General features: G+C 37.7%; 2 protein-coding genes across 4 annotated transcripts in view; both read right to left on the bottom strand.

Annotated features, from left to right (window-relative positions):
- Nucleotides 1–1076: 1076 nt before the first annotated feature.
- Nucleotides 1077–15858, bottom strand: LOC306851119 (ribosomal protein S6 kinase-related protein-like). Its single transcript, XM_079387225.1, has 12 exons — nt 15658–15858; nt 14265–14513; nt 11193–11276; nt 11006–11074; nt 10702–10771; nt 9571–9678; nt 9407–9447; nt 9214–9241; nt 6625–6714; nt 6364–6452; nt 6103–6213; nt 1077–1854 (listed from the first exon to the last, which is right to left on the bottom strand). The coding sequence occupies exons 1-12, from the start codon at nt 15682–15684 to the stop codon at nt 1537–1539; spliced, it is 1284 nt and encodes a 427-aa protein (XP_079243351.1). The 5' UTR covers nt 15685–15858; the 3' UTR covers nt 1077–1536.
- LOC306851118 (bridge-like lipid transfer protein family member 2) overlaps nt 15824–26979 on the bottom strand; it is a 27592-nt gene continuing 16436 nt past the window's right edge. For all 3 annotated transcript variants that reach the window (XM_079387222.1, XM_079387223.1, XM_079387224.1), the window contains exons 29-40: nt 26102–26284; nt 25889–26010; nt 25653–25808; nt 25402–25523; nt 25128–25308; nt 24928–25014; nt 20899–21009; nt 20668–20803; nt 19703–19824; nt 19410–19511; nt 18400–18534; nt 15824–18290 (exon numbers count right to left, since the gene is read on the bottom strand). In XM_079387222.1, coding sequence (XP_079243348.1) covers nt 18105–18290; nt 18400–18534; nt 19410–19511; nt 19703–19824; nt 20668–20803; nt 20899–21009; nt 24928–25014; nt 25128–25308; nt 25402–25523; nt 25653–25808; nt 25889–26010; nt 26102–26284 — 1643 coding nt within the window. In that variant the 3' untranslated portion in view covers nt 15824–18104. The remainder of the gene's footprint in view (nt 18291–18399; nt 18535–19409; nt 19512–19702; nt 19825–20667; nt 20804–20898; nt 21010–24927; nt 25015–25127; nt 25309–25401; nt 25524–25652; nt 25809–25888; nt 26011–26101; nt 26285–26979) is intronic.

Below are 26979 nucleotides of genomic sequence, written 5' to 3'. Positions count from 1 at the left end.
TATGGCTATGTTCAGTGTAAATCAATGGGGTTTTTGTTGCAGTTTTATTATCTGCCAAGTGGCCAAAAAGCCACATTATTTGAGGTATCAGCTTTGTAACCTGTCGGGTCTTTCAGGCCACATCCGCTGTATTCCTGTCAACAATATAATTAGATCGTACATGCCTCAGGCGAATCCTCAAATCTTCAGTCAACTGAGACTCCCATCATACCCTTAGGAAAATGTTGGCAGTCACAGAGCGGTTGAAATTCAAGTATATGTGAGATTAAAAATGAGGTGGGGTCATGGCATAATTTCTAGTTCTATACAGGTGAGTACAATTTTTAGATGACTTTATGATCTAGTTTTCAAGGACAAAAAAGGTCAAAGTTTGGAGATTCAGTTTACTAAAGCCTCGATTTGTTTTGAAATTATGTGATCAATGCCCTAAAAGTGGCTTTAAGTATAATTTATTCATATCACATGTAATATGCATAGAAATATTCAGACTTTTTTAGGAGCATGTTGTTCCAATTTTTAATATGAATCCAATAAGGTAATGTAGATAAAAAAATGGCAGGTTTAGAGGGATACCCAATGTTTCATTATACATACAGGACTGAACCCATTGGAAGTAGACTCTCAGGAGAACTGTTAAGAGTTACGGATATTTTAAGCCACCTCTACTGGGGCTGTGATTTTTTTCCTGATACCTAATTAAAAACATTAATAATGATGCTTTATCTGGTGTTCAATTTTCAGCCCTATTAAGGCTGCTCCCATTTGGGTTTGTCATTGCTCTCACAAATAGGTCACACCAAAGTCTCGAAGTTGGAGAAATGTCTCCAGGTATCATTCACGGATATATATTTGACCATTCTATCTTTTGAATTGTAATGACATGAAGTTCTACTTTCGTCCTCCACATCAATTGATGAACGAGTTCTATTTTGGGCACACGTACTGCTGAAAACTGATGAAAAAAATCACAGATTATCAAATAATGGAATAAAATATTCAGATACTTATTACCATAATAACGGCATACTACACTATTGTGTCCAAAACGTATAGCATTAATATCACAATATACTTATGTGTAAGCATGATGAGTTTTATTTGTCACAGATTATCACTCTTATGGTGCCACAGTAAACAGGGCATCACTGTATGAATATTAAAAAAAAATGAGTTTAATTTAAATTATATAATCATTTTCTTTATACACAGGAACTAAATAAAACCCAACAGTTCATATACTATTAAGACAAATATTGCCTTATATTAAGGCAAAACTTAACTTTCAAAATAGAGGTAGCATTGTCAAAAATCTAATACACTTTCTGCATATTCAGATGAAAAGAAATATGATTATTAAATAAGACTAAAATAACTCTGTAGTAATACTTGTTATTGACTGGCTGTTTACATAGATTGATTTGTTTGTGCTTTATGTGGGTGAACTATTAGAAAAATACTGTGGAATTTTATCTTGTCTTTGGCAAAACACTGAATGCTACAGAGAGACAAAAATCAGTTAATTTATGTTTTCTGTTTTCATGGAGAATTGGTTCCTATAGCTTTTGTTTTAGCCCCTGCTGTGTCTTCATTTACTTTAATCTTCATCAAGGTAGGAGACAAATCTGCAGGGGTAGATGGAGAGTTCAGTAGGTCACACTCAAAATTCTGAAGCAGGTCTAATGATAAACCTCGCATCGACCTTTCTGGTCGGTCAGCATGATTCTTCAGCTCAAGGATTGGCTCAATGGGGCTTTTCTGCAGCAGCAGGGAATCAAAAGACATGCCGTGGAAAAACTTCTGGCTTTGGAAGAGCTCCAGGCAGCGTAAGCGGCGTGTGGGGATCTTGCACAGAAGCTGTATTCAAACATGATCAGAGAGTTTTAGGAAGACTGGTTTGAATATTTGCATAAACAACAGGGTTATCCGCCATTCAGCTTTGAAGGAGGTACTAATTAAAGTGTAATGCTGAGAAATTAATTTAAATTAGCTGTGTTTATTTAAATTAAACACTGATAATATGAATTATTTCTAAATTATAACATATGGGGTATTTCAATAAACATTAGAATGAATTAATACAATTAACATTACATATATATACAGAGGCAGACAAAGTACACAACTCCATTAATCGAGTGAAAGTACAGATACTGCTGGTCAAATATTACAAGTGAAAGTTGTAAACTAAAGACAGATTTTTACTTAAGTTAAAGTACAGAAGTACTTGCATTTAAAAGTACTCAAGTACCAAAAGTAAATGTCCTTTTTGTATGTTATGTTTTATTTTTGTTGTATGTAATACTTTAAATACCTCTGAAGCAACTTACAATGCATTACACCTACTGAATACACTGACTAGCTTGTAGTATCTTTGGAATAAAGAGCTTTTAGGATGTTAAAAACATATAGAAATAAAACAAGTTTTTTTTTTATTGACAAAAAATAAATAAAAATGAACACCCCTGCCCACCCCCACAAAAGCAGGATGGTAGTGATCTCGCACAGCTCTGGCAGTGTGTGCACACATCTACGTGTAGCCATTCATCCACATTTGAACCGAGTGGACAGTGAAAATTCTGTAAATACAGACTGATAAAAAAAATATATATATCAAACCTGCTTTAAAACCCAGCAACACAACTGTAGCAACAGCAACACTGCTTTAACAAAAAAGCAAAACAGCAAGATTTATTTGACATCATCGCTCTTGCGGTACGTTGATGTCATACACAGAATTGTGTTTTGTTAGGAGATGCACAACAGTTGTTCTTTGGCTTTATGCGTAATATTTTTTTTACACAATTTTGCAAAATCAGACAATATTTTGTCTAATACATACCACAATATAAACTTCTTAATATTGAATCGTTGGAAAAACATAACACATTTGCAACTGGTCAGTGTTAAAAAATGCAGGGAAATCATTTAACGTAACCCGACAAGAGTCATTATTGATATGCTGTCAAAAAAAATCACATTTTCGAAAAGAAAACAAATCACTCGTTGACTTTCAAAGTTGCTGCATGACGACTTTCTACTTTGAGGACCTTGATAGAAATGTAGTGGATTGAAAAGTACAATATTTGTCTTTCAAATGTAGTGAAGTTAAAGTCACAAGTTTCCTGAAAAAATAATACTCAAGTAAAGCAAAGATACTCAAAATGTGTACTTAAGTACAATGCTCAAGTAAATGTACTCCACTACTGTCCGCCTCAGTATATATACACACACTGAACAAAATTATAAATGCAACACTTTTGTTTTTACCCCCATTTTTCATGAGCTGAACTCAAATATCTAAGGCTTTTTCTATGTACACAAAAGGCCTATTTCTCTCAAATACTCACAGGTATGGCATATCAAGATGCTGTTTAGACAGCATGATTATTGCACAGGTGTGCCTTAGGCTGGCCACAATAAAAAGGCCACTCTAAAATGTGCAGTTTTATCACACAGCACAATGCCACAGATGTCGCAAGTTTTAAGGGAGTGTGCAATTGGCATGCTGACTGCAGGAATGTTGCAGAGAATTTGGCAGTACATCCAACCAGCCTCACAACCACAGACCACGTGTAACCACACCAGCCCAGGACTCCACATCCAGCATCTTCACCTCCAAGATCGTCTGAGACCAGCCACCCAGACAGCTGCTGCAACAATCGGTTTGCATAACCAAAGAATTTCTGCACAAACTGTCAGAAACCGTTTGTGCAGCAGCCATATCACCCTGCAGCCCAAGACTGGTTGCCCACTGAAGCTAAGCAGGGTTGAGCCTGGTCAGTACCTGGATGGGAGACCTCCTGGGAAAACTAGGTTGCTGTTGGAAGAGGTGTTAGTGAGGCCAGCAGGGGGTGCTCACACTGCAGTCTGTGTGGGTCCTAATGCCCCAGCGTAGTGAGGGGGACACTATACTGTAAAAAGCACCGTCCTTCGGATGAGACGTTAAACCGAGGTCCTGACTCTCTGTGGTCATTAAAAATCCCAGGATGTCCTTCGAAAAAGAGTAGGGGTGTAACCCCGGCATCCTGGCCAAATCCCTGGCCTCTGACCATCATGGCCTCCTAATCATCCCCCTACACTAATTGGCTTCATCATTCTGTCTCCTCTCCACCAATAAGCTAGTGTGTGGTGGGCGTTCTGGTGCAATATGGCTGCCGTCGCATCATCCAGGTGGATGCTGCACATTGGTGGTGGTTGAGGAGATTCCCCCCCTTCTATGTAAAGCGCTTTGAGTACACAGAAAAGCGCTATATAAATATAACTAATTATTATTATTATTAATTAGAAACCGTCTCAGGGAAGCTCATCTGCATGCTCGTCGTCCTCATCGGGGTCTCGACCTGACTGCAGTTCGTCGTTGTAACTGACTTGAGTGAGCAAATGCTCACATTCGATGGAGTCTGGCACTTTGGAGAGGTGTTCTCTTCACGGATGAATCCCAGTTTTCACTGTACAGGGCAGATGGAAGACAGCGTGTATGGCGTCGTGTGGGTGAGTGGTTTGCTGATGTCAACTTTGTGGATCAAGTGGCCCATGGTGGCGGTGGGCTTATGGTATGGGCAGGCGTATGTTATGGACAACAAACACAGGTGCATTTTATTGATGGCATTTTGAATGCACAGAGATACCGTGACGAGATCCTGAGGCCCATTGTTGTGCCATTCATCCACGACCATCACCTCATGTTGCAGCATGATAATGCATGGCCCCATGTTGCAGGGATCTGTACACAATTCCTGGAAGCTGAAAACATCCCAGTTCTTGCATGGCCAGCATACTCACCGACCATGTCACCCATTGAGCATGTTTGAGATGCTCTGGATCGGCGTATACAACAGCGTGTTCTAGTTCCTGCCAATATCCAGCAACTTCGCACAGCCATTGAAGAGGAGTGGACAACCTGATCAACTCTATGCAAAGGAGATGTGTTGCACTGTGTGAGGAAAATGGTGGTCACACCAGATACTGACTGGTTTTCGGACCCCCCCCGGACCCCCCTGTCTAATCAGCATCTTGATATTCCACACCTGTGAGGTGGATGGATTATCTCGGCAAAGGAGAAGTGCTCACTAACACAGATTTAGACAGATTTGTGAACAATATTTGAGAGAAATAGGCCTTTTGTGTACATAGAAAAAGTCTTAGATCTTTTAGTTCAGCTCATGAAAAATGGAGACAAAAACAAGTGTGTTACATTTATAATTTTGTTCAGTGGATATATATGAATGTAGGCTATAATAATAACAACAACACAAAAATATATAATTTATGGATTTATTGTTAATACCCATAAACATCAGATGATATTAATAAAATTTTTACTTTTAAAAAAAATATATGTATTTATATTTCACATAACACATGTGCTGTAATATGTATTACACTTTTATCTGTAATATTTTTTATTTTTAATTTTTTAAGTCTTTTTAATTGTATATTCTGTCTATGAATATATAAATAATGAAAATCTATAAGCATGTAAATAAACACATAATTGTGTTTTATTGTATCATGTATGTTTATGAATATCAATCAAACTTTTGTGCAAATATATATATTTTAACTACTTTCAGTGAATTACTCTTAAATGACATCTTTCACATAAAATATGGGGTATCAATAAGATAAAAATACATTATATATTATGTACATTATGTAATATCTTAATACATCAAATACAAATGTATCAATGTTTTAAACATATATTATAGAACTAACATCCATAAATAAATGTAATGCTATAAAATATAATTTATGAATGTGTAATAAGATTACTATTATTATTATTTATGGATATTGTATTGTTAATACTCATAAACCTTATATGATTATTAATTATATCCATATATATTAATAGCCATATTAATCAATTATTTCTACATGTATTTATATTTTAAACATACATAATACAATTACAATATATGTAATACTAATTTATTATTCTTTTATTGTATTTTAATGCATGTGTATGAATATCAACCATAGTCAAAACCTATATGCATGTAAAAATAGTTTTTTTAAATTGTATTATGTATAAGTATATAAATCATAATTAGTCAAAATAAATGAATGAATGAATGCAGATCATGTATAGCAGCTCACCTCTATGAGCAGGAAGGCCAGAGCTGGACTGAGGCTTGCAGGCATGTCATATGGACACTCACTGACACTGGTCAGCATATCACAGTGATCTGCTTCCGCAGGCAGAGGAAACTACAAGTCAGAATAATCGAGAAAAGACTCACTCAGTCTGTATAAGCAGCCCGTAGCATTTTCTACACATCACTGAGATCTGCACATTGAGACTGACACATCCATCAAGTGTATGCTCAACTTGCAGCATAGCCTCTATATATGTCTCACCCCTCCAGTGGCTAGAGCATAGAGAAGAATACCAAGAGACCACCAGTCTGCAGCGTGGCTATACGGACCGCCGCTCAGGACCTCAGGAGCTGTTTAATGACCACATCATGTAATTAAATATCCATTTTTACAGATATAGCTCATTATTTTTAGAGCTGTAAGTGTCTTTAGTTACTGCCAGATATAGCTGATGGTAAACACAGTCTTACTACGGAAATCCTTTCCCGTTTAAAAAGAGTGTAGTTCAGATTTTAGCCTCACCCATGTACTGTATTGTGCCGCAGATAGTAAAAGCTCTATCCCCACGCTCAAGATGGCGAGACAGACCGAAATCAGTCAAGCGGAGGTGACCTAAATGAGACAGCATTAATATGTCTATTCCACAATTCCCTTTACCGAAAGCTAAATGAGTGCTTAACAGTTGGTATGGACATTTGAAAACAATCCAAAGACACAAAAGATATATATTTTTTAAAATATGATATGAATTAGTTTATGACATACAGTAGTAACGTGGATGAACTATCTGCATATATGTTCATATTATACAATGTGAAGTTGTTACAAATTTTTATTTCCCATTTAAGCACATTTTTTATATATTCCTGACTGCATAATAAATGTCTAGACCACACAATGACAGCAGTGATATTTCTCTGGTTGAGAAAATATGTATAATTATGTCTTCCGATAAGGAAATTGAATAATAAAATTGTGGGATAAATTTGGAATTAATGATTATTTAAAAAAATTATTTAAAAACGAAATATCTTTAAATACAGATCGTTCTGAATTATTAAAATATATCAGGATTGAATTCTGATTGCGAGTATATATGTGCATACACACACACACACATACACACACACGTGTGTACTTTTCTGAAGAGCCATAGTTTTTTAAGCATCTATAACAGTTTAATAGTATATTAAAAGTGATCATGTTAATATATAATGTAATATTTTTGGTAATAATGCTGTCAGGTTTATTCAAACCCTATTAAATACTGCTGTCTTTAAGTCACTTATTTGTATATAAGGTACAAAAACTGTTTTAAAACACAATTTAGCCTTTGCAAATTCAATAAAAAAAATCGATTGCTGCTGCAGATACATACATTTGTGCATGAATGTTTAAAGCCAATTTGATATATAATATATATATACAGGTCCTTCTCAAAAAATTAGCATATTGTGATAAAGTTCATTATTTTCTGTAATGTACTGATAAACATTAGACTTTCATATATTTTAGATTCATTACAACACAACTGAAGTAGTTCAAGCCTGTTATTGTTTTAATATTGATGATTTTGGCATACAGCTCATGAAAACCCAAAATTCCTATCTCAAAAAATTTGCACATTTCATCCGACCAATAAAAGAAAAGTGTTTTTAATACAAAAAAAGTCAACCTTCAAATAATTATGTTCAGTTATGCACTCAATACTTGGTCGGGAATCCTTTTGCAGAAATGACTGCTTCAATGCGGCGTGGCATGGAGGCAATCAGCCTGTGGCACTGCTGAGGTGTTATGGAGGCCCAGGATGCTTCGATAGCGGCCTTAAGCTCAGCCAGAGTGTTGGGTCTTGCGTCTCTCAACTTTCTCTTCACAATATCCCACAGATTCTCTATGGGGTTCAGGTCAGGAGAGTTGGCAGGCCAATTGAGCACAGTAATACCATGGTCAGTAAACCATTTACCAGTGGTTTTGGCACTGTGAGCAGGTGCCAGGTCGTGCTGAAAAATGAAATCTTCATCTCCATAAAGCTTTTCAGCAGATGGAAGCATGAAGTGCTCCAAAATCTCCTGATAGCTAGCTGCATTGACCCTGCCCTTGATAAAACACAGTGGACCAACACCAGCAGCTGACATGGCACCCCAGACCATCACTGACTGTGGGTACTTGACACTGGACTTCAGGCATTTTGGCATTTCGCTCTCCCCAGTCTTCCTCCAGACTCTGGCACCTTGATTTCCGAATGACATGCAAAATTTGCTTTCATCCGAAAAAAGTACTTTGGACCACTGAGCAACAGTCCAGTGCTGCTTCTCTGTAGCCCAGGTCAGGCGCTTCTGCCGCTGTTTCTGGTTCAAAAGTGGCTTGACCTGGGGAATGCGGCACCTGTAGCCCATTTCCTGCACACGCCTGTACACGGTGGCTCTGGATGTTTCTACTCCAGACTCAGTCCACTGCTTCCGCAGGTCCCCCAAGGTCTGGAATCGGTCCTTCTCCACAATCTTCCTCAGGGTCCGGTCACCTCTTCTCGTTGTGCTGCGTTTTCTGCCACACTTTTTCCTTCCCACAGACTTCCCACTGAGGTGCCTTGATACAGCACTCTGGGAACAGCCTATTCGTTCAGAAACTTCTTTCTGTCTTACCCTCTTGCTTGAGGGTGTCAATGATGGCCTTCTGGACAGCAGTCAGGTCGGCAGTCTTACCCATGATTGCGGTTTTGAGTAATGAACCAGGCTGGGAGTTTTTAAAAGCCTCAGGAATCTTTTGCAGGTGTTTAGAGTTAATTAGTTGATTCAGATGATTAGGTTAATAGCTCGTTTAGAGAACCTTTTCATGATATGCTAATTTTTTGAGATAGGAATTTTGGGTTTTCATGAGCTGTATGCCAAAATCATCAATATTAAAACAATAAAAGGCTTGAACTACTTCAGTTGTGTTGTAATGAATCTAAAATATATGAAAGTCTAATGTTTATCAGTACATTACAGAAAATAATTAACTTTATCACAATATGCTAATTTTTTGAGAAGGACCTGTATATATAATTAACTTTACATTCTCAAAATCACTCAGATGTGAATTTATAAACTTTCTATAATACTTTACTGATACCTTTATCAGTCAGAAGTATGTTCTCCATCTGTTTAAGAAAACAAAACAAAAAAAAAAAATTCAGAGCATTTAAAAATGATGAATACAAACTTTTATTAACTTCAGTAACATATTTATGTTTAGTTATATTTTTAAACACAGTAAAATCTAAAATTTGAGTATTCCTTTAAAATGAATGTGTGCAAGCTTATACCTTCACATCCCTATATATTATTCCAAAGTCATGCAGAAAGCCTGGAAATTAAAAAAAGCATGCGTCACTGATACAAATTTACAACACCTCTTTGTGAAAATGACTCTAAATAAGCATGTAAAGCGTTATACGTCCATATACATAATGAATGTAACAGCACTCACCCAAAGCAGAGCCCAACTCTGCAGCAAACACTCGAACATCTCTCTCATCAAAGCGGCCCTTCAGGGTCCAGTAAGTATAGAGATCCCCGGTGCTGCAGTAATCACACACTGAACACAAACACACACGTGCCAGAGATGAGAGACCAGAAAGACAATGTCACAGCAGGCTGATTGGCCTGACCTTGAGGCCAGCTTCTCACAGATCAAACTCTAAGGGACTTAGACATTCAAGCACAGTATGATCTGGAGCAGTATTTTTGAGTATAATCACAAGCCGGTGACACAATTTCAGTCTGTCACAGGGTCACAGAGGGAGAATTTGGAAAGGAGGAAGACATAACACAATGATTAAGTCTCATAGCTTGCCCTGGTGAATGGATGTGAGAGAAACATACATGTGGGGAAAGGTTTAGCAACAAAAACACATTGAACGAAACAGATAAAACAAATGGAAAAGGACCAAATCAAATAAGAGTAAAGCATTGAGCATATCTTTGAAGAAATGTACTTTATGCTCTCTTGACAGATATAGGCTTGTAAACCCAGTAATTTTCACATGATCTCCATGCAAGAATCCAAGGAAAACAGCATAGCAACATTAAGGTTGGGGCAGAACAGTTTGTTTGTCTGGCCAGATTAATTAATATATTTGTACAGTATATATACATAAAATATTACATTTACATATTCTTGTAGACAATATTGCCATAAATCCTTCAGTAAGCAAGCTTAAGATGACTGTGTTGAGGATAAATTCTTAAAAAGGTAAAATATGATACTGAAATGCTTTATATATATATATATATATATATATATATATATATATATATATATATATATATATATATATATATATATATATATATATAAATATATATATATATATATATATATATTTTTTTGTCAGGAGAATAAAATAATAATGTCAGGATTTCAGACCAGTCCTTAGAAAGCAGAAAGAAAAACTATATATTATATATATTACATTAACGTTGTAAAAATACCTTACAGAATACATTTTGTAATGTTTACTCTCTCAAAACCCTCTGGACACCCCAGTTTGAAGCCCCCTGCTTTAAAGTAAAGGAAAATAAGGAGCAGGACAGTGGGTATGTATGTGGTGTGACTCACTGATGAAGAGATTGCTCTGGCTCTGCCAACAGTCCCGGAGACTGAGGAGGAAAGGATGTCTGACTTGTCGCTACAATGTAACAGTTGACAACACAACATGAGATGGACGTGAGTTCAGGCGCTGAGAGGAAGTGGGAAGAAATCATAATGGCATGAGGAAAACAATTGAAGTATGAAATGTGTGCATGCTTATAGGGTATTGACTGAGAAGTCAGCGTTGTCCATATTTCACTGGCCCGGTTAGAACCAGATCAGACGAGCCATAGCTGGCACAGAGTGCAGAGAGCGGTGCAGTGTGACTCACTTGAATTATCACCTCCTCTTTGGACTGCTGGAGGACTCCATGTCTCAAAACCTCAGCTTTGGGTAAAACCTAACCAACAGTGACAGCAGAAATTCTGGAATGAAGATGGTGCAGCGTACCAAACATAACACATTTTGGAAAAGGCAATAACATGACAGAGAATTCAGAACAAGGCAGAATGAGTCACCTTAATAGCATAGGTCTCATCTTTAGACACGTCCTTCACCTTCAGGATTGGACCAAACGAGCCTTTAGCTACAAAACCGAGAATCTGAGAAAAGAATAATTTATTAAAATAGACAAACTAGTCTGAAATCGCAGTATTTAAAGGGATCCCTATCAAAAAAGAAGTGTGATTAATGGTATTGAATATGCACTTGCAGCGTACTTTAAATCGTAAAAGTAGTTATATAAATACACACACACACGCATGTATATATTTAAAATATATTTATATATAAATTATATGAATATACATATAAATATTTTTGAAATATATACTGTATGTGTGTATTTATATATACATAATAAATGTACACAGTACACACACACATATTATGTAAACAAAAACTGTTATTTTGGATGCGATTAATCGTTTGACAGCGCTACTTAAAAGTAATTTAAAAAAAGTATATATAAAATTAATGTAATAAAATGCCACTTGAGTGACCTTAAAAACCGTACACTGTCATGACCATTTCTTAACATACTTAAGTACACTTTTAAAAAGTGTAAAATTAATTTTAAATAATGCATTTTAAATAATTATATATATATTAAAAACCTTTTGTCATGCTTTAAAGAAACGGAGTGTCTATTTACACTAAGTGCAAATAGCCCATCTTGTTGGCAAAGGCTATTTACACTAACTCCGCCCACTAACGTTTGATTGGGTTAGTCAACATTAAAAAAAGAAGTTAGTTCAACATCAGTTTCAGTGGCGTAGATGGTAAGGCGCATGCTTTTTGACGCGAGCGACCCGAGTTAAAGCCCACCTTTTGCCAAACATTTTTTTCTCCCTTTTCAAATCTCATATTGCATCAGAAAGGCATTTATTTTCAATAAAAATTAAGGAAATAATCAAAAAGTTGAAAATAAAGTATCAGGTAGGGTTAGGGAGGGCTTTATTGTCCCAATAAGGTGGCATCCATTTAATAAATTTGAATTAAAATTATAATTTACACTCAGTACGTTATTATTGCGTACTGTTTTATAATGTACTACAATACTGAGGTGCAGATAATTGCCACTATTTGCAATAAGTAGTATAAATAGCAGAAAATCTTGCTATTTTAACAGTGTAAATAGAATCCATTGCTATTTGCACTTAGTGTAAATAGCATCTGTCACTAAAAAAATATGCTATTTGCACTTAGTGTAAATAGCGTCTATTGCTATTTACACTTAGTGCAAATAGCCGCTGCCTTAAAGAAATACACTCACCTAAAGGATTATTAGGAACACCTGTTCAATTTCTCATTAATGCAATTATCTAATCAACCAATCACATGGCAGTTGCTTCAATGCATTTAGGGGTGTGGTCCTGGTCAAGACAATCTCCTGAACTCCAAACTGAATGTCAGAATGGGAAAGAAAGGTGATTTAAGCAATTTTGAGCGTGGCATGGTTGTTGGTGCCAGACGGGCCAGTCTGAGTATTTCACAATCTGCTCAGTTACTGGGATTTTCACGCACAACCATTTCTAGGGTTTACAAAGAATGGTGTGAAAAGGGAAAAACATCCAGTATGCGGCAGTCCTGTGGGTGAAAATGCCTTGTTGATGCTAGAGGTCAGAGGAGAATGGGCCGACTGATTCAAGCTGATAGAAGAGCAACTTTGACTGAAATAACCACTCGTTACAACCGAGGTATGCAGCAAAGCATTTGTGAAGCCACAACACACACAACCTTGAAGCGGATGGGCTACAACAGCAGAAGACCCCACCGGGTACCACTCATCTCCACTACAAATAGGAAAAAGAGGCTACAATTTGCACGAGCTCACCAAAATTGGACGGTTGAAGACTGGAAAAATGTTGCCTGGTCTGATGAGTCTCGATTTCTGTTGAGACATTCAGATGGTAGAGTCAGAATTTGGCGTAAACAGAATGAGAACATGGATCCATCATGCCTTGTTACCACTGTGCAGGCTGGTGGTGGTGGTGTAATGGTGTGGGGGATGTTTTCTTGGCACACTTTAAGCCCCTTAGTGCCAATTGGGCATCGTTTAAATGCCACGGCCTACCTGAGCATTGTTTCTGACCATGTCCATCCCTTTATGACCACCATGTACCCATCCTCTGATGGCTACTTCCAGCAGGATAAAGCACCATGTCACAAAGCTCGAATCATTTCAAATTGGTTTCTTGAACATGACAATGAGTTCACTGTACTTAAATGGCCCCCACAGTCACCAGATCTCAACCCAATAGAGCATCTTTGGGATGTGGTGGAACGGGAGCTTGGTGCCCTGCATGTGCATCCCACAAATCTCCATCAACTGCAAGATGCTATCCTATCAATATGGGCCAACATTTCTAAAGAATGCTTTCAGCACCTTGTTGAATCAATGCCACGTAGAATTAAGGCAGTTTTGAAGGCGAAAGGGGGTCAAACACAGTATTAGTATGGTGTTCCTAATAATCCTTTAGGTGAGTGTACATATATTTTGATGTGTTGACTAACATACTAAAGAAACAAACAAAAAATAGTAAAATATGTTAACATTTAAAGTTAATATATTTTAAATGTACTAAATTACAACTTCATTGTAAAAATGTGTAATTCCAAATGTATTTAAATACCTGACATAAGTTGCATTCAGCAGTACAATAGAAGTAATTAGGAAAATTACATATTAAGATGCTTAAGTCCTACTCATCAAAAAAGCATTCCTAAGTTCAACTAATAGCATTTAATATACACTATAGTACATTTTCATTTAATTTCAATTAACATTAAAATAGTGTATTTAAGTGTGAATTGGATGTAAAGTATATTACTCAAAATAAATTCTGTTACTTTTTCCTTTTCAGACATTTCACCCAAAAACGAAAACCGTTATCATTTAATTTCCCTCATATTGTTCCAAACCTGCATGTCTTTCTTTTGTGGAACATTAAAGGTACATTCTTCAATATTTCTCTGTTCCACCGAAGAAAGAAAATCATGCAGGTTTGAAACGAGGTAGAGTAAATTATGACAAATTACACTTTTAGGTGATTTATGTGAGGATTTTATGACTTGCGTCAATGAACTACCTGTAAATGCTTATGCCCTGTAAACCTATGAGGAAATTCTGGCAGGAAAATGGAAATAAAGCCTGGCAGTGTCCACTCTAGACGAGGCCCCTCAGGGTTTGAGTCTGAGGGCTGAGATTGCTCAGAGACGGGGTATTCTCTGTGCTGGGCGCTGCGTCTAAATAGACTGTGATGAACAAGCTGAGCCGGGAGAGACAGGAAGCCCTGATGACATGACAGGGATCTCCTCTTCACCAGTGATGCTGATTCCTGCAGCAAAGACAACATCATTGATAAATTGCTGTACTAAATCACAAACACATATAGGCTACTGCTTAACAGATCACTAGCTAGTGTGCGTTCAAATGTAAATATGCAACGGCCCCAAAAGACTACTAAAAGTTCACCTAAATACAATCCTTTCATCATTTACTCACACCCAAGCAGTTCCAAACCTGTATGAGTTTCTTTCTTCTGCTGAACATAAAAGAAGACATTTTGAAGACTGTGGGTAAGCAAACAGTTGATGGACCCCAAAAAACAATACTATGGAAGTCAATGGGCCATCAGTTGTTTGTTTGCTCACACACTTTCTTCAAAATAGGCCTCTCCTTTTTTATGTACAACAGAAGAAAGAAACTCATACAAGTTTGGAACTGCTTGAGTCGAGTAAATGATGGCAGAATTATCATTTTTGAGCGAATTTTCGCTTTAATTTATATTTAAAATGGTCACACTTTAGTTTAAGGTCCAATTCTCGTATTACCAAACCATGCCTCAATAAACTACTAATTTGCTGCTTATTAATAGTAAGTTATGGAGTTGTTAATTTGAGGTATTGGGTAGGATTAGGAATGCAGAGTATGTGCTAATAAACAGATATGTTAATAATAATAAGCAACTAGTAAATAACGAGAATTGGTCCCTATACTAAAGTGTACCTTTAAAGTCTGAGTTGCATTGCATTAAACAGCAAAATATTGAATCAATTATTATGATAAACCATGAAGTTATACACTATAGTGTCAGTAGGCTAATTTTGTTACTGAGTGTAAGGAAATACGTATTGGGAGCAAATTGCATAATACACGAATTAAAGTTAAATTTGTTTCCTGTGTTATCTCTTTTCTGCATTACATATTCTAAATCATTTTTGTGTAATGTGATGTTGAAGTGTTTAACGTCTGCGAATTTAATCAATTGTTAAAACAGTAAATACATTTGACTGAATATCACGAGGAGACTGGGAACATCTCACGTGTAATCTGAATTCAATCATGAAATTGATATAGCCTCTAGTCTCATGAACCTGCAAAGCACAATCAATATTTAAATCAGACCGAACCGTGTGCACACAGCGTTACTCTCTTACTCTGTTATTCATCAGTGTGAGGTATTAGTAGAACACTTTTACCTTATTTTTACTCCCGTCGCCGCCCATCACACGCCCATCGCATTTAATCAACAACAAATGAACGACACGAGATTTTCTTTGAAAGCAAATCTATTCTCCCACAGAGGTCCGTCAATAAAAAGTGACTTAGATAATCTTTGCACAAAAAATAACGCTATTTGAGCAAGCACATCAGTCAGTGTGCAAACCTTTAATACACATGCAGGAGCGCGAGACTCCGCCCCGCCTACTCATTAATATTTACACATAAACAAAGATCACGTTACAGCAATGTCCTGCATGCATCAGAAACGCCATCATTGATTATGTAACTCTCATACTCACAGCCTCTTTTATCTAGTAACAGGCTTCTGTGGACCAGAGAATCAATGTAGATTTGTAATAATGCACTGAAGGATAAAATACACAATTATTTCCAATTTTGTTAGCTACACGCGACTAGATTTTATATTATGCACATCTTTATAATTAAGTCTAATAAAGTCTTACTATTATACTATTATACTACATCAATACTAATATATCACACTCCTCTTTATACTTTCAGTAACCTTTTATTTAAAACTATTAATTGCTTTAAAAAAGTATTTGAAAATCTAAAAAAAATTCTGACATCCTTATGAGTGATTATTGATTTACATAATAAAGTTGAAAATAACTGAATTTCAAGGGCTCTTTGGGACCTGCTTTTATTTTATTGACAAATATTGCTTGGTGACATTTAATACCTCCCATTATTTGTATAGAGAGCAATACTAGGCCCATTGCCTGATACAGTGGGGGGTGAGGGGGGGGGGGGGGGGGGGGTCTAAATAGTGCTCGTTTTTAAACAATCGAGCTGAAATAGCAACTTTCACTTCTGAAGCTGACAAGCAAAAATCAGCAGCATCTCAGACATTATTGAAATGATACAGAAGATAACCACAGATACAAAAATATCAGAAAATACTTTGTGTAAAAAGTGCCATAGTGTTAATATTACAAAGCATTAATCAGACAGGCTGCAAAAATGGCATAAAACAAGATGCTTCCCATGATGTCCAACTGCTCCACAGGCAGAAGATCCTCAGTCCATTCGCTTTTGTACTGCACCATGTAGTTAGTAAAATAAAACAGTGGTCAGCTAACTAATATCATGAACAATTTAACACTGAGCTCAAATGGGGACAAATTCTTGTTTGTTTTTTTTCAGTGATTTTTCCACTAATTGTGGGATAATATTGGTTTCCAGTATATGTGAATTTCAGATTCTTCTAGCTTTTCCATTCTGGCCTACTAGAGTCTCCTGATCCAGCAGGAGAGGTGTCACAATGCTCCAAATACAAAGCATAGATTAACCATTTAATTGTGCTGCGAGGATGTTATCTTACTTGAAGCGATAGTTCAAACAAAAATGAAAAATCCGTCATTAATTACTCTCCCTCATGTCGTTCCAAACCTGTAAGAACTTCGTTCATCTTCGGAATACAGATTAAGATATTTTGATGAAATCCGAGAGCTCTCTGACCCTGCCATAGACAGCAAGCATACTACCACGGTCAAGGTCCAGAAACGTAGCAAGGACATCGTTAAAATAATCCATGTGACATTAGTGGTTCAACCGTAATTTTACAAAGCTACGAGAATACTTATTGTGCGCAGAAAACAAAAATAACGACTTTATTCAACAGTTCATCTCCTCCAGCACCACACGGAAACGTTGTTTATGTTCAGATCAAAACGTAAACAACGTATCCGTGTGACGCAGCTTACACAGAATAGCATATGCTTACGTTCAGTGGAAACTCTCCGGAATGGCGCCAAGGTGACGCGGAAGAGATGAATTGTTGAATAAAGTCGTTATTTTTTTGTTTTCTTTGCACACAAAAAGTATTCTCGTAGCTTCGTAAAATTATGGTTGAACCACTGATGTCACATGGACTATTTTACCGATGTCCTTGCTACGTTTCTGGACCTTGATGGTGGTATATCCCTTGCTGTCTATGGGAGGGTCAGAGAGCTCTCGGAATTCATCAAAAATATCTTAATTTGTGTTCCGAAGATGAATGACGGTCTTATGGGCAATTAATGACAGAATTTTCATTTTTGGGTGAACTATCCCTTTAATAATGATGATTTAATGCTGTATGTAGTTAATTTAAATATACTGAAATGATTTATGGCACAACAGGAGCACATAAAAACAATGTTAGGTGTACAGTACTCATATTAGACAGTAGAATGACAATCCCTTCTTTCATAGCAGGAGCAGCGCTTGCAGTCATGGCTTGACCACAGTGCTGGTTCCTGTGTCCACATCCAGCGCGGACATTTAAAGGCACCACTGGTGTAGAGGAGAGAGACCTCCGACTTGGTTTGGATATCATCGTCCGTCCCATCTCCTGTGGACTGGGACTCTGTAAAGTACAGCAGCGCTTCTTCAAGAACAGCATTTCTGTGAAGGAGCTTCACTTGCGGCGACTGAAGATGCTCTTTTTGCTGGAGCTCTTGTCGGCAGTGCTTAAGCCAATCAGAAGTCTTGCTTTCTCGTCCTCCACCTGCTGCTGGAGGCTACTGTCCGTTTTCCCATCCATCGCTTTACCTCGAGACTCTGAGCCTGAGGCGGGTTTCAACCGCAGCTTCTCCTTTATCATCTATTTATTTGGGACAAAAGTTGAATGAAATTTGAACAGAGGCCTATTACTACAGTCTTATATATAGTTTAAAGTTGAGTTTGGGACTGAGGTGTTTGTGAGTGATTACCTGTGCGACCAGAGCCTTACGACTGTCTCTCTTCACAGCCATAGCGAAGTCCAGCCAGGTCCAGGTGTTGTTATGATACTCCAGACATGGCAGAACCAGGTTCAGATCCTTCCAGTCTACACTGCTCTTCTCTCCCTACAGATACACCACAAGAGAAATGCATTCAGTCACACCAGGGCATGCAATTAATATTAACAACATATATTTGCAAAGACTTTGTTGTAAAACTTGGTGCTTCTTACTTTGAGGCTTTCTAAAGGCAGTGTCATTTTATGATCACTCCTCATCGTGTAACTCAGATCTCTGAAATGGTGTTTGATTTGTTAACGCATTTTCTTTAAAACATGATGAATTACTTTTATTTATTTAGTGAATAATAAAATAGTAAAAAACTGACTTTTACTGTATTTTAAAATAACTTGAAACATTTTTCTATTATATTTATACATGTGTCGATTAATTAATCACAAAATTAATTTGTTAAAATACCCACAAAAGATTATTTAAAGCTATTTTTTTGTCAAATGAGAAAGTATCAAGTAGACATTACAAATTGTAGCTTTAGAAAGAAATAGCCAATGAAAGGATGCTAATACTGGTGTTATACTTACAATTATATGAATTATATTATAATTATAATATATAAATTTATATGTGCATTAAATTAGTCAAAAGTGACAGTAAATGCATTTGTGATCTTATAAAAGGTAGCTATTTCACATAAATGCTGTTCTTTTAAACTTTCTATTCATTAGAGAATAACAAAAAAATGTGTGTGTAGCTCAACTGTTTTCAAACTTTAAGACATGTTTATAGAACAGCATATTAGAATTATTTCTGACGGATCATGTGACTGGAGTACTAACTGATTTTTTAAACAGTATTTTAAATAGTAATATTTCACATTATTGCTGTTTTACTGTAACTTTGTAATTACATTTGATAAATAAATGCTGCTATGGTGAGCATAAGATGCATCTTTTAGACTTTGAACCTTTGCCAGAACCAACCTTGTAACTGACGCAGAGGGGAACCTGAGGAATCTTGATGTAGATGAAAGAATTATTCATGGCTGCTCTTTCTTTCATCTTATCAATGTCATCAACGGGATGCTGAATGGGGAAGACATTTAGAGGTCAAAAATTTTTGCTACACTCAATTAATGACTTGAATCAACAATATTACAATCATTCCAGAATGCAAATAATGATCTGTAATTAATAAACTAAAACAAAAATCTAAAAGACAAGAGGCAATACATATAATAAGTAGCCTAGACATTTTAATTGTAATAATAGAATACCTCAGGTGGTTTGCGAAATGACCTCCTGACACCAGCGGTTCGATTTAACCCTTGTGCCACCCCTTTCCCGGGTCCAAGCCCTCCTATGGAATCTTCAGAGAGCTGCCTGGGTTTCACGACACCTGTGATTTAAGATGAAAACAAGCCTTAGACACTCCACAACGCATATGAATGTCACCCTGAAGCCATACCAGACACACAACCCTCCAATGTCAAAGGAGCGATAAGCTTTTAATAGCTCAGGATGGGTCATCAATGTGACCTAACATCAGCAGACAGCAATCTAATACCCTCACTGGAGATTTTTCAAAGGAAAAAAAAAAAATCAATGGAGAAAAAAAATCTATGTTAACTGATATCGATCAGCATGGGCTGCACTATGGATGTCAGTACAGCAAGTTCAAAGAGTGGTTAAAACAGGAACCTAAAGACCAATTCTGGCTTTCTAGAGGAACAGCATTTTTTTCACTTCTTGTACTTTGATGAATTATAATTATTTTGAATTATTTGCATATGAAGTCGTGGCCTAATGGTTAGAGAGTCGGACTCGTAATCCAAAAGTTGCGGGTTCGAGTCTTGGGCCGGCAGGGATTGTAGGTGGGGGGAGTGAATGTCCAGCGCTCTCTCCACCCTCAATACCACGACTGAGGTGCCCTTGAGCAAGGCACCGAACCCCCAACTGCTTCCCGGGCGCCCCAGCATAAATGGCTGCCCACTGCTCCGGGTGTGTGTTCACGGTGTGTGTGTGTTCACTGCTGTGTGTGTGTGTGTGTGTGTGTGTTCACTGCTGTGTGTGTGCACTTTGGATGGGTTAAATGCAGAGCACGAATTCCGAGTATGGGTCACCATACTTGGCAGTATGTCACTTCACTTCACTGATGTGATTGTGAATGCAGTTGAGTATATCTGTTGTGTTGGGGAAGGTCACCTTATATGCTCATGACAAAAATTTAAATTTCACAAACCTGTAGTAACCAATCTAAACTTGTCTTCTTCATCCCCAACTTCCTCTTCTTCCACATTTCTTCCAGGGAAGAAAAATCCCATCATCCTCTTGAAAAACTGGTACATGAGCTGAATGGTGAGTGGTACCACATTTACCTACAAATAAAAACAGAAAGAAGAGGACAGCTGTATGTGTGAATAGGATCCTCCAGTGTTATGATATAAACAAGAATGGATTTCATGATAGTGACCTCAAAGTGCTCTTTGACAGAAATCCCTCCCACCGGGGGGCGGACCTTACTGAAGATACGGAGGGCGAGCTGGCGTCCTGATTGGCAGGGGCTCTGAGGGCGCAAAACCACCTACAACACAGAACATGAGCACAGTTTCACCCAACTGACTGAAGTCCTAGTGTTTGCTTAGATGAAAACCACATAAACAAAGGAAAACATGGACATGGTTGCATATCCTGCTGGTCAAAGCAAACCAAAAATGATTGGACAGATGTAAAAAAATAAATAAATAAAAAAGAGACAAAAGATGTAAAAGTGGAAGGCAATGCAACTAGCCTGCGATATCAAACTACAAGTGAGAATGCAGGTGAATTTTGTGCAAACAGGAACATAAACTTTCTGAGCAGGCATATGTCTGGATGAGGACGAAGGTATTGACTAACAAACATAGGATTTTACCCACTCCATACATACCCTTACATGCTGCACAGGAGAAACCAAGAGTTATAGGATTAACAAATAGTAGAGATGTGCAAAACGCTAAAATGTTCAAAATGAACTAGTTGAGGGTTGTCTGAATGACTAGTTGGAAGTCCTGTATAATTAGGCTGGTTTAGGGTCATGTTCACAAGAAAATGGTCTTTTCTAACTTTATTGCGAACTTTATTGTGAAAGCAGTGAATTTGCTACTAAGGCAGTATTATGATGTCTGATAATAATCCACAATAATACTGATTATATCTGTAATTATGATGAAAATGTTTCAAATTAAAAATAACCATAGTCTCAATATCATTTACATGCACATTTACCTTGGATGTAAATACTGGAGTTCAAATTTTCAAAAATGAACCAACTAGAAGATCCCTAACTAATCAACTAGTTGGCTGTTTGACAACTAGCAAACCAGGCGACCATCAGGGAACAGCATGGTTTACAAACCTAACTGTCACACAAGAATAATGTTCACATTACTTTAAATATTACAGGCAAAATGTAAACTAATTGTCTAGCTGACTTCTAACTAGGGCTGCCCCCTAATAGTTGACTAACCGTTAGTCGACCAGAAGAGGCTTGGACAACCAAAATTTTATTAGTTGCTTAGTCGCAGAATAAAAAAATCCACATTGGCGAAGACACGCAGATCGTTAATGGCTGGTCTATTTAGTAATACAATACATCCAAACACTCGTCTATATCAGTCATCGTCCTCAAATATGGCTCATCATCAGAAAGATGTAAGTATTAGCAAGTTTACATGGCCGCTCAATCTAATGTTAACCTAGAGAAATGTGCGCTACTCAGTGTCTGTGTGGAAGCTGAACAGTACCGCTCACTACAGGACAGATGGAGGCGCCGGTGCGCTCACTTGCTCTTAAAACACTCCATTTTTGGTCATACAGATAAGAGTAATACATCTTTCGAATCTGTAAAGACTCTAGTACATTTATTTGTGTGCACTCACAATAACAACAAATCATTGTGCTTTTGTGAAATAATGAAAGCAAACAGGATGCACTTTCTGCCGTCTCAGTCCCTGTGAACTTGAGTGCGACTCTCCAAACCTCCGTGTAGATATGGAAAAAATATCATATCACGATTTTGTTTTAGAAATATCACGATTCACGATTTTATCACGATTCTTTGTCATGTTGGTTTTACTATTTTGGTTTTACAAGTTGTCTGAGCATTACAGCCAAACTAGAAAGACAAAGCCTTTCAAGGTAACAAAAAACAACAAAAAAAAAGACATGGCAGATATTTAGGCCAAAGTGGGCGAAGATAAAAATCTTTGTCATTATTTTATCTTTCTTATTAAAAAATAAGAACAAAGATACACATTACAAATACACATAATATACAAATAAAACAAACAGTGCTTTATTTTCAGGTACAATAGGTGTATTTAGCAGAGCATTCAATGAAATTGAATGAACAAATATAAAAATAAAACACTAGATAGACTGATTCCTAAAGCAACTGTATTAAAGTTTTTCAGTCAAGAATGAGTGATTTTTCTCTCTGCGTTTTATTGTTTTGTTAACGTTAAATGAACAGTTCCCCCAAAAATAAATATTCTGTCATCTGTCTGTCAATTTTGTCATAATGTTTTATTTTTATACCATCATTTACTCAAAAGTTGTTTTAAACCAGAGTGAGTTTCTTTCTTCTGCTGAACATAAATGCTATTTTGAAGAAGGTGGAAAACCAAACAGTTGCTGGTCCTCAGTGACTTCCACAGGATTTTTCTTTCCTGCTATCAAAGTCAATGTAGACCAGCAACTGTTTGGTTACCCTCATTCTTCAAAATATCTTATTTTGGGTTCAGCACAAGAAATTAATAGAGGTTTGGGACAACATGCGAGTGAGTAAATAATGACAGAAATTAAATTTTAGGGTGAACTATCCCTTTAATGACAGTCGACAGCATGTTTAGTGTCCCTTTAAGACCTGCATGCATCCGTTTCTCTCTTAACTATTTACTTTCATTTTAGAGATAACCAACTGAGTCTGTATGTAAACCTTGTGTGTTTTGACAGTATTAGCGCAAAAGATAGCTTAGTTGAGTAATCAGGCGCTTAGACAGGCTTTTTAGCGCGCGTGCTTCAGGTGTATGCGCTCAGGGCGCACGTCAGACCAGCGCGCGAATTAAACATTTAACCAGCAAGGCTTGTATGCAAATAATGTACTTTTGCGATCGCGAATAAGTGCAGCGTCCTGTCAGAGTAACTCTACTGCTGTATGTCGTGTTGTACAGTATATAGAGACGGAGGCGCCAGAACTGTATTTGACATAATGTGTGCTGTAGCACGATACTACGATATTTCTTCAAAAGCAGATCGTGGAGACATTTTTATCGTCCACGATCAAAAATCGTCATATCGCACACCCCTACCTCCGTGTATACATGCCTTACTGACATGAAAAATATATCTATAGAGAGCGAAATATCAACTTTCAAATAAACCAATTCAAATATGAAACATGCAGGCGCATCCACTACTGCGGAGCTGACGAGTTAGTCTTGCCGATTTCATCTCTTAAACCGAAAACAAAAAAGCACTAGTTTATCAATGAATTATTAAAATGTTAACGCAGTCTCCTTGCTGTTTTTCCCTGACACATTCATAATCATTATTTCTGCTGGTGTGCTGTGGCAGACTTTATGTGTCCGCTTGAGCACTTATTAGGCAATGTGGGCAATTAAAGGCGCATTAAAATGATTTAAATGGTTTATTAATAAACGTGCGATTAGTCGACTAATGCTTCAAATGAATCACTACTAGTTGACCAGACAAATCTTTAGTCAAGGGCAGCCCTACTTCTAACTAACTAACCAACCTAACTAGTTGGCTGCCGGACAACTAATAAACTAGATGATCATTAGGGACAGGACGGTCGAGTCTACTGGTTGTCAAACTAGAATACTGTCAACATTTTTCTCTAAATTTCACAGCTAAAATGTTAACTTCTTTGTTTGTTGACACCTGATTAATTGACTAGTTGGTTGTTGGATACACTAGTGACAGTAACTAAGTGACAGGATGGTTCATCAAGGGACAGGATGATTAACTGTTTGTCAAACCAGAATATAGTTAACTTAAATATTACAGCTAAACTGAGAACTACTCATTTAGTTGACCCCTAATTAATTGACTAGGACAAGCACAACTGATGGGACAGCACAGTTTACAAGTCTACTAGTTGTCAAACTAGAATGCTATTAACATGTTACCTTAAATATAACAGTTAAATTACTATGTCTAGTTTTTTGTATATTATGTTTATTTAGTATTTTCAAGTTCAATTGTCTAGTTGACCTCTAGATAACTAATTGTATGTTGGACAATTAATAGACCGTCCTGCTAACCAGCCCCCTACGCAGGCTTCAGTTCAGACTGTTTAAATGTGTAAACAACCACACAAAGACATTTGCAGAAATTATAGATCAATAACAGTAGATTTTCAAAAACACATCTCAACTGTCACATGGTTCAGTTATTTCCCCGACTTGGACATCCAGTGTGAATCATTAAGCAGCAGTACCTTGTACGCAGCATTGGGAAGCAGGTTATTCATGGTGAACCAGCCCAATTCCAGGAGATGTTCTGCTGTGTCATCAGACTTATTCAACTGTGGAAGAGATCATCATAGCATGGTCATATACACAGTAGCTAACGTTTTACCAATGATTAGCAAAGAACATTCAGCAACTTCAACCAAAACCTCTGTCCTTGCAGACTCACCTTGCTGTACATGAACCTCTGCAGTTCAAGTTCAGCTATACCCAGCTGTCCATCTTCTTCTGTGAGACACCAGCGCGCCTGAGCAAAGTAGAACTCGGTACGACGCACAACGCTAACATCCTCTGGGGGTTTACGCAGCTCCAGCTTGTTTGCTCTTTGCAGTTGGAAGTCCTTAAAACACCTGAGAGGAGGCAAAGAACTTTGATATCTCCAAACATTTTGAACTAATATTGCCAATGAATGATCAACTGCTAGAATTGTGCTAGTGACCAACCGGATGAGGATGTTGAGCTCCTCACTCTTCATCTGCATGTCCGTCTTCTCTTGGTTGAGCTGATTCTGCAGGCGCAGGTTGATGTCCGACAGCTCGTCTCTTCTGAACTCTTCTGACTGGGACTGTAAAAGTCAGATAAAAGGTCATTATGAAGGAACCTGAAAGTAGTCTGGAGGACATGCCCTCATATGAAAAGCTATGCAGATGGCTGATGGTTCAGGTGAACTAAACTGACGCAGATGTGCACTAACCCTCATATTGGAGTAGATCTGTTTCTCCAGGCAACGGATCTGAGCCAAATGCTGGCGTACCGCTTCCTGAAGGTGCAAGATACTGCTCCGCTGCTCCTCAGGGTTGCTGGAGATCTCTAGCTGGAAACGCACACGCTGCTTCCTCTCGCTGTGCTCCTAAACAAATCAAAAGATCTGGGTGATCAGCAGGAACTAATTTTAAAACTGGTGTCCAGAAAATTACAGTCAGTATGAACCTTGCGCCGGGGCTCCACGTGGAGCAGCAGGTTATTGACTATGTCCAGGATCATGGAGTACTGCACTGGATTGGTGGAAATCTCCAGGTCATTGTGGATGAGGGTGAAAGTGTCGACTGCACCTGATATGACCAGAACAAAACAATAATATCTCTCTGACATAACAACTACCAGTATCATAAGTCAGGTCCTGTTTCTCTCTAGGTCACATACCAGCCTGTTTCTTTAAAAGGTCCTCCTTCTCATGGTGGTCACGGATCTTTGGCGGTTTGATGGAGGTGGCCAGTTCAGGGTCGATGTCGTGGCTATACCCGATGTAGTACATGCGACAGCTACAGCGAGAGATGATACGCTGGACCTGCTGGGTCTCCTGCACTTGGGATGGCTGGTTCCAATCTAAATCAGAGCAAGAAGAAACAAGTCAAATAAACTAGATTGTGGCTGCTGACTGGACGTGCAAAAGTTGCTGCCACAATGCTATATGGATGAGAGATGGGCCACTTGTAGGAAAATTAATGGGAGAAATCGTAACACTCAATGGTCTTGTCTCAAATGGAACTACAAACCCTCACGGTCTTCCAAGTCTACAATTTTGTGACATAAAAGTGCTGTGAAGCTCATCTCAGTGCGGGTTTGGCAGAAGAGTGTAACAAGGGCACATAGTGGTCTCAAAGTAGGCACCTTTCTGAGGCCTAAAATGACAAATGGGACAACCTATGGTCTTATGGACATAACATGGACATGCAGTGGATTTTGTACGTCTGCAAATGGATGTCATTTGGTACAGGGCCAATATGGCAGCTGTAGGAAATGAAGTCCAGGGGGCGTTACCAAGATGTCTGTCGAGTAACTTGCTTTGCTTTAAAACAAGGGTGCCAAACTCAGTTCCTTGTGGTCACAGTCCTGCAGAGTTTTGCTTCAACCCTTATGAAATGCATCTGAACCAGCAAAACAAGTCCTTCTGGCAGGGTTGAAACTCAACTCTGAAGGACTGTGGCCCTCCAGGAGATGAGTTTAGCGCCCTTGCTTTAACGGGTCTTTGGGTGTCCTAAGCACTTTTAACAAGCTGCTATGCAGTTGCCAGTATATTC

This window comes from Barbus barbus, assembly GCF_936440315.1.
Source record: "Barbus barbus genome assembly, chromosome: 31".
In the NCBI taxonomy this organism is placed as follows: Eukaryota; Metazoa; Chordata; class Actinopteri; order Cypriniformes; family Cyprinidae; genus Barbus; species Barbus barbus.
The sequence above is the reverse complement of the archived record's forward strand: the minus strand, read 5'-3'. Positions and strand labels throughout refer to the sequence as shown.

Bases quoted from the DNA above. Each gene is read 5' to 3' on its own strand.
- LOC306851119 (XM_079387225.1), bottom strand. From the start codon at position 15,684: ATGGGCGGCGACGGGAGTAAAAATAAG. The intron at 9,448-9,570 runs GTGAGTGCTGTT...TTTAATTTCCAG, and splicing joins AGAGTTGGGCTCTGCTTTGG to GCTTTCTGCATGACTTTGGA. The intron at 1,855-6,102 runs GTGAGCTGCTAT...GTTTGAATACAG, and splicing joins TGGCCTTCCTGCTCATAGAG to CTTCTGTGCAAGATCCCCAC.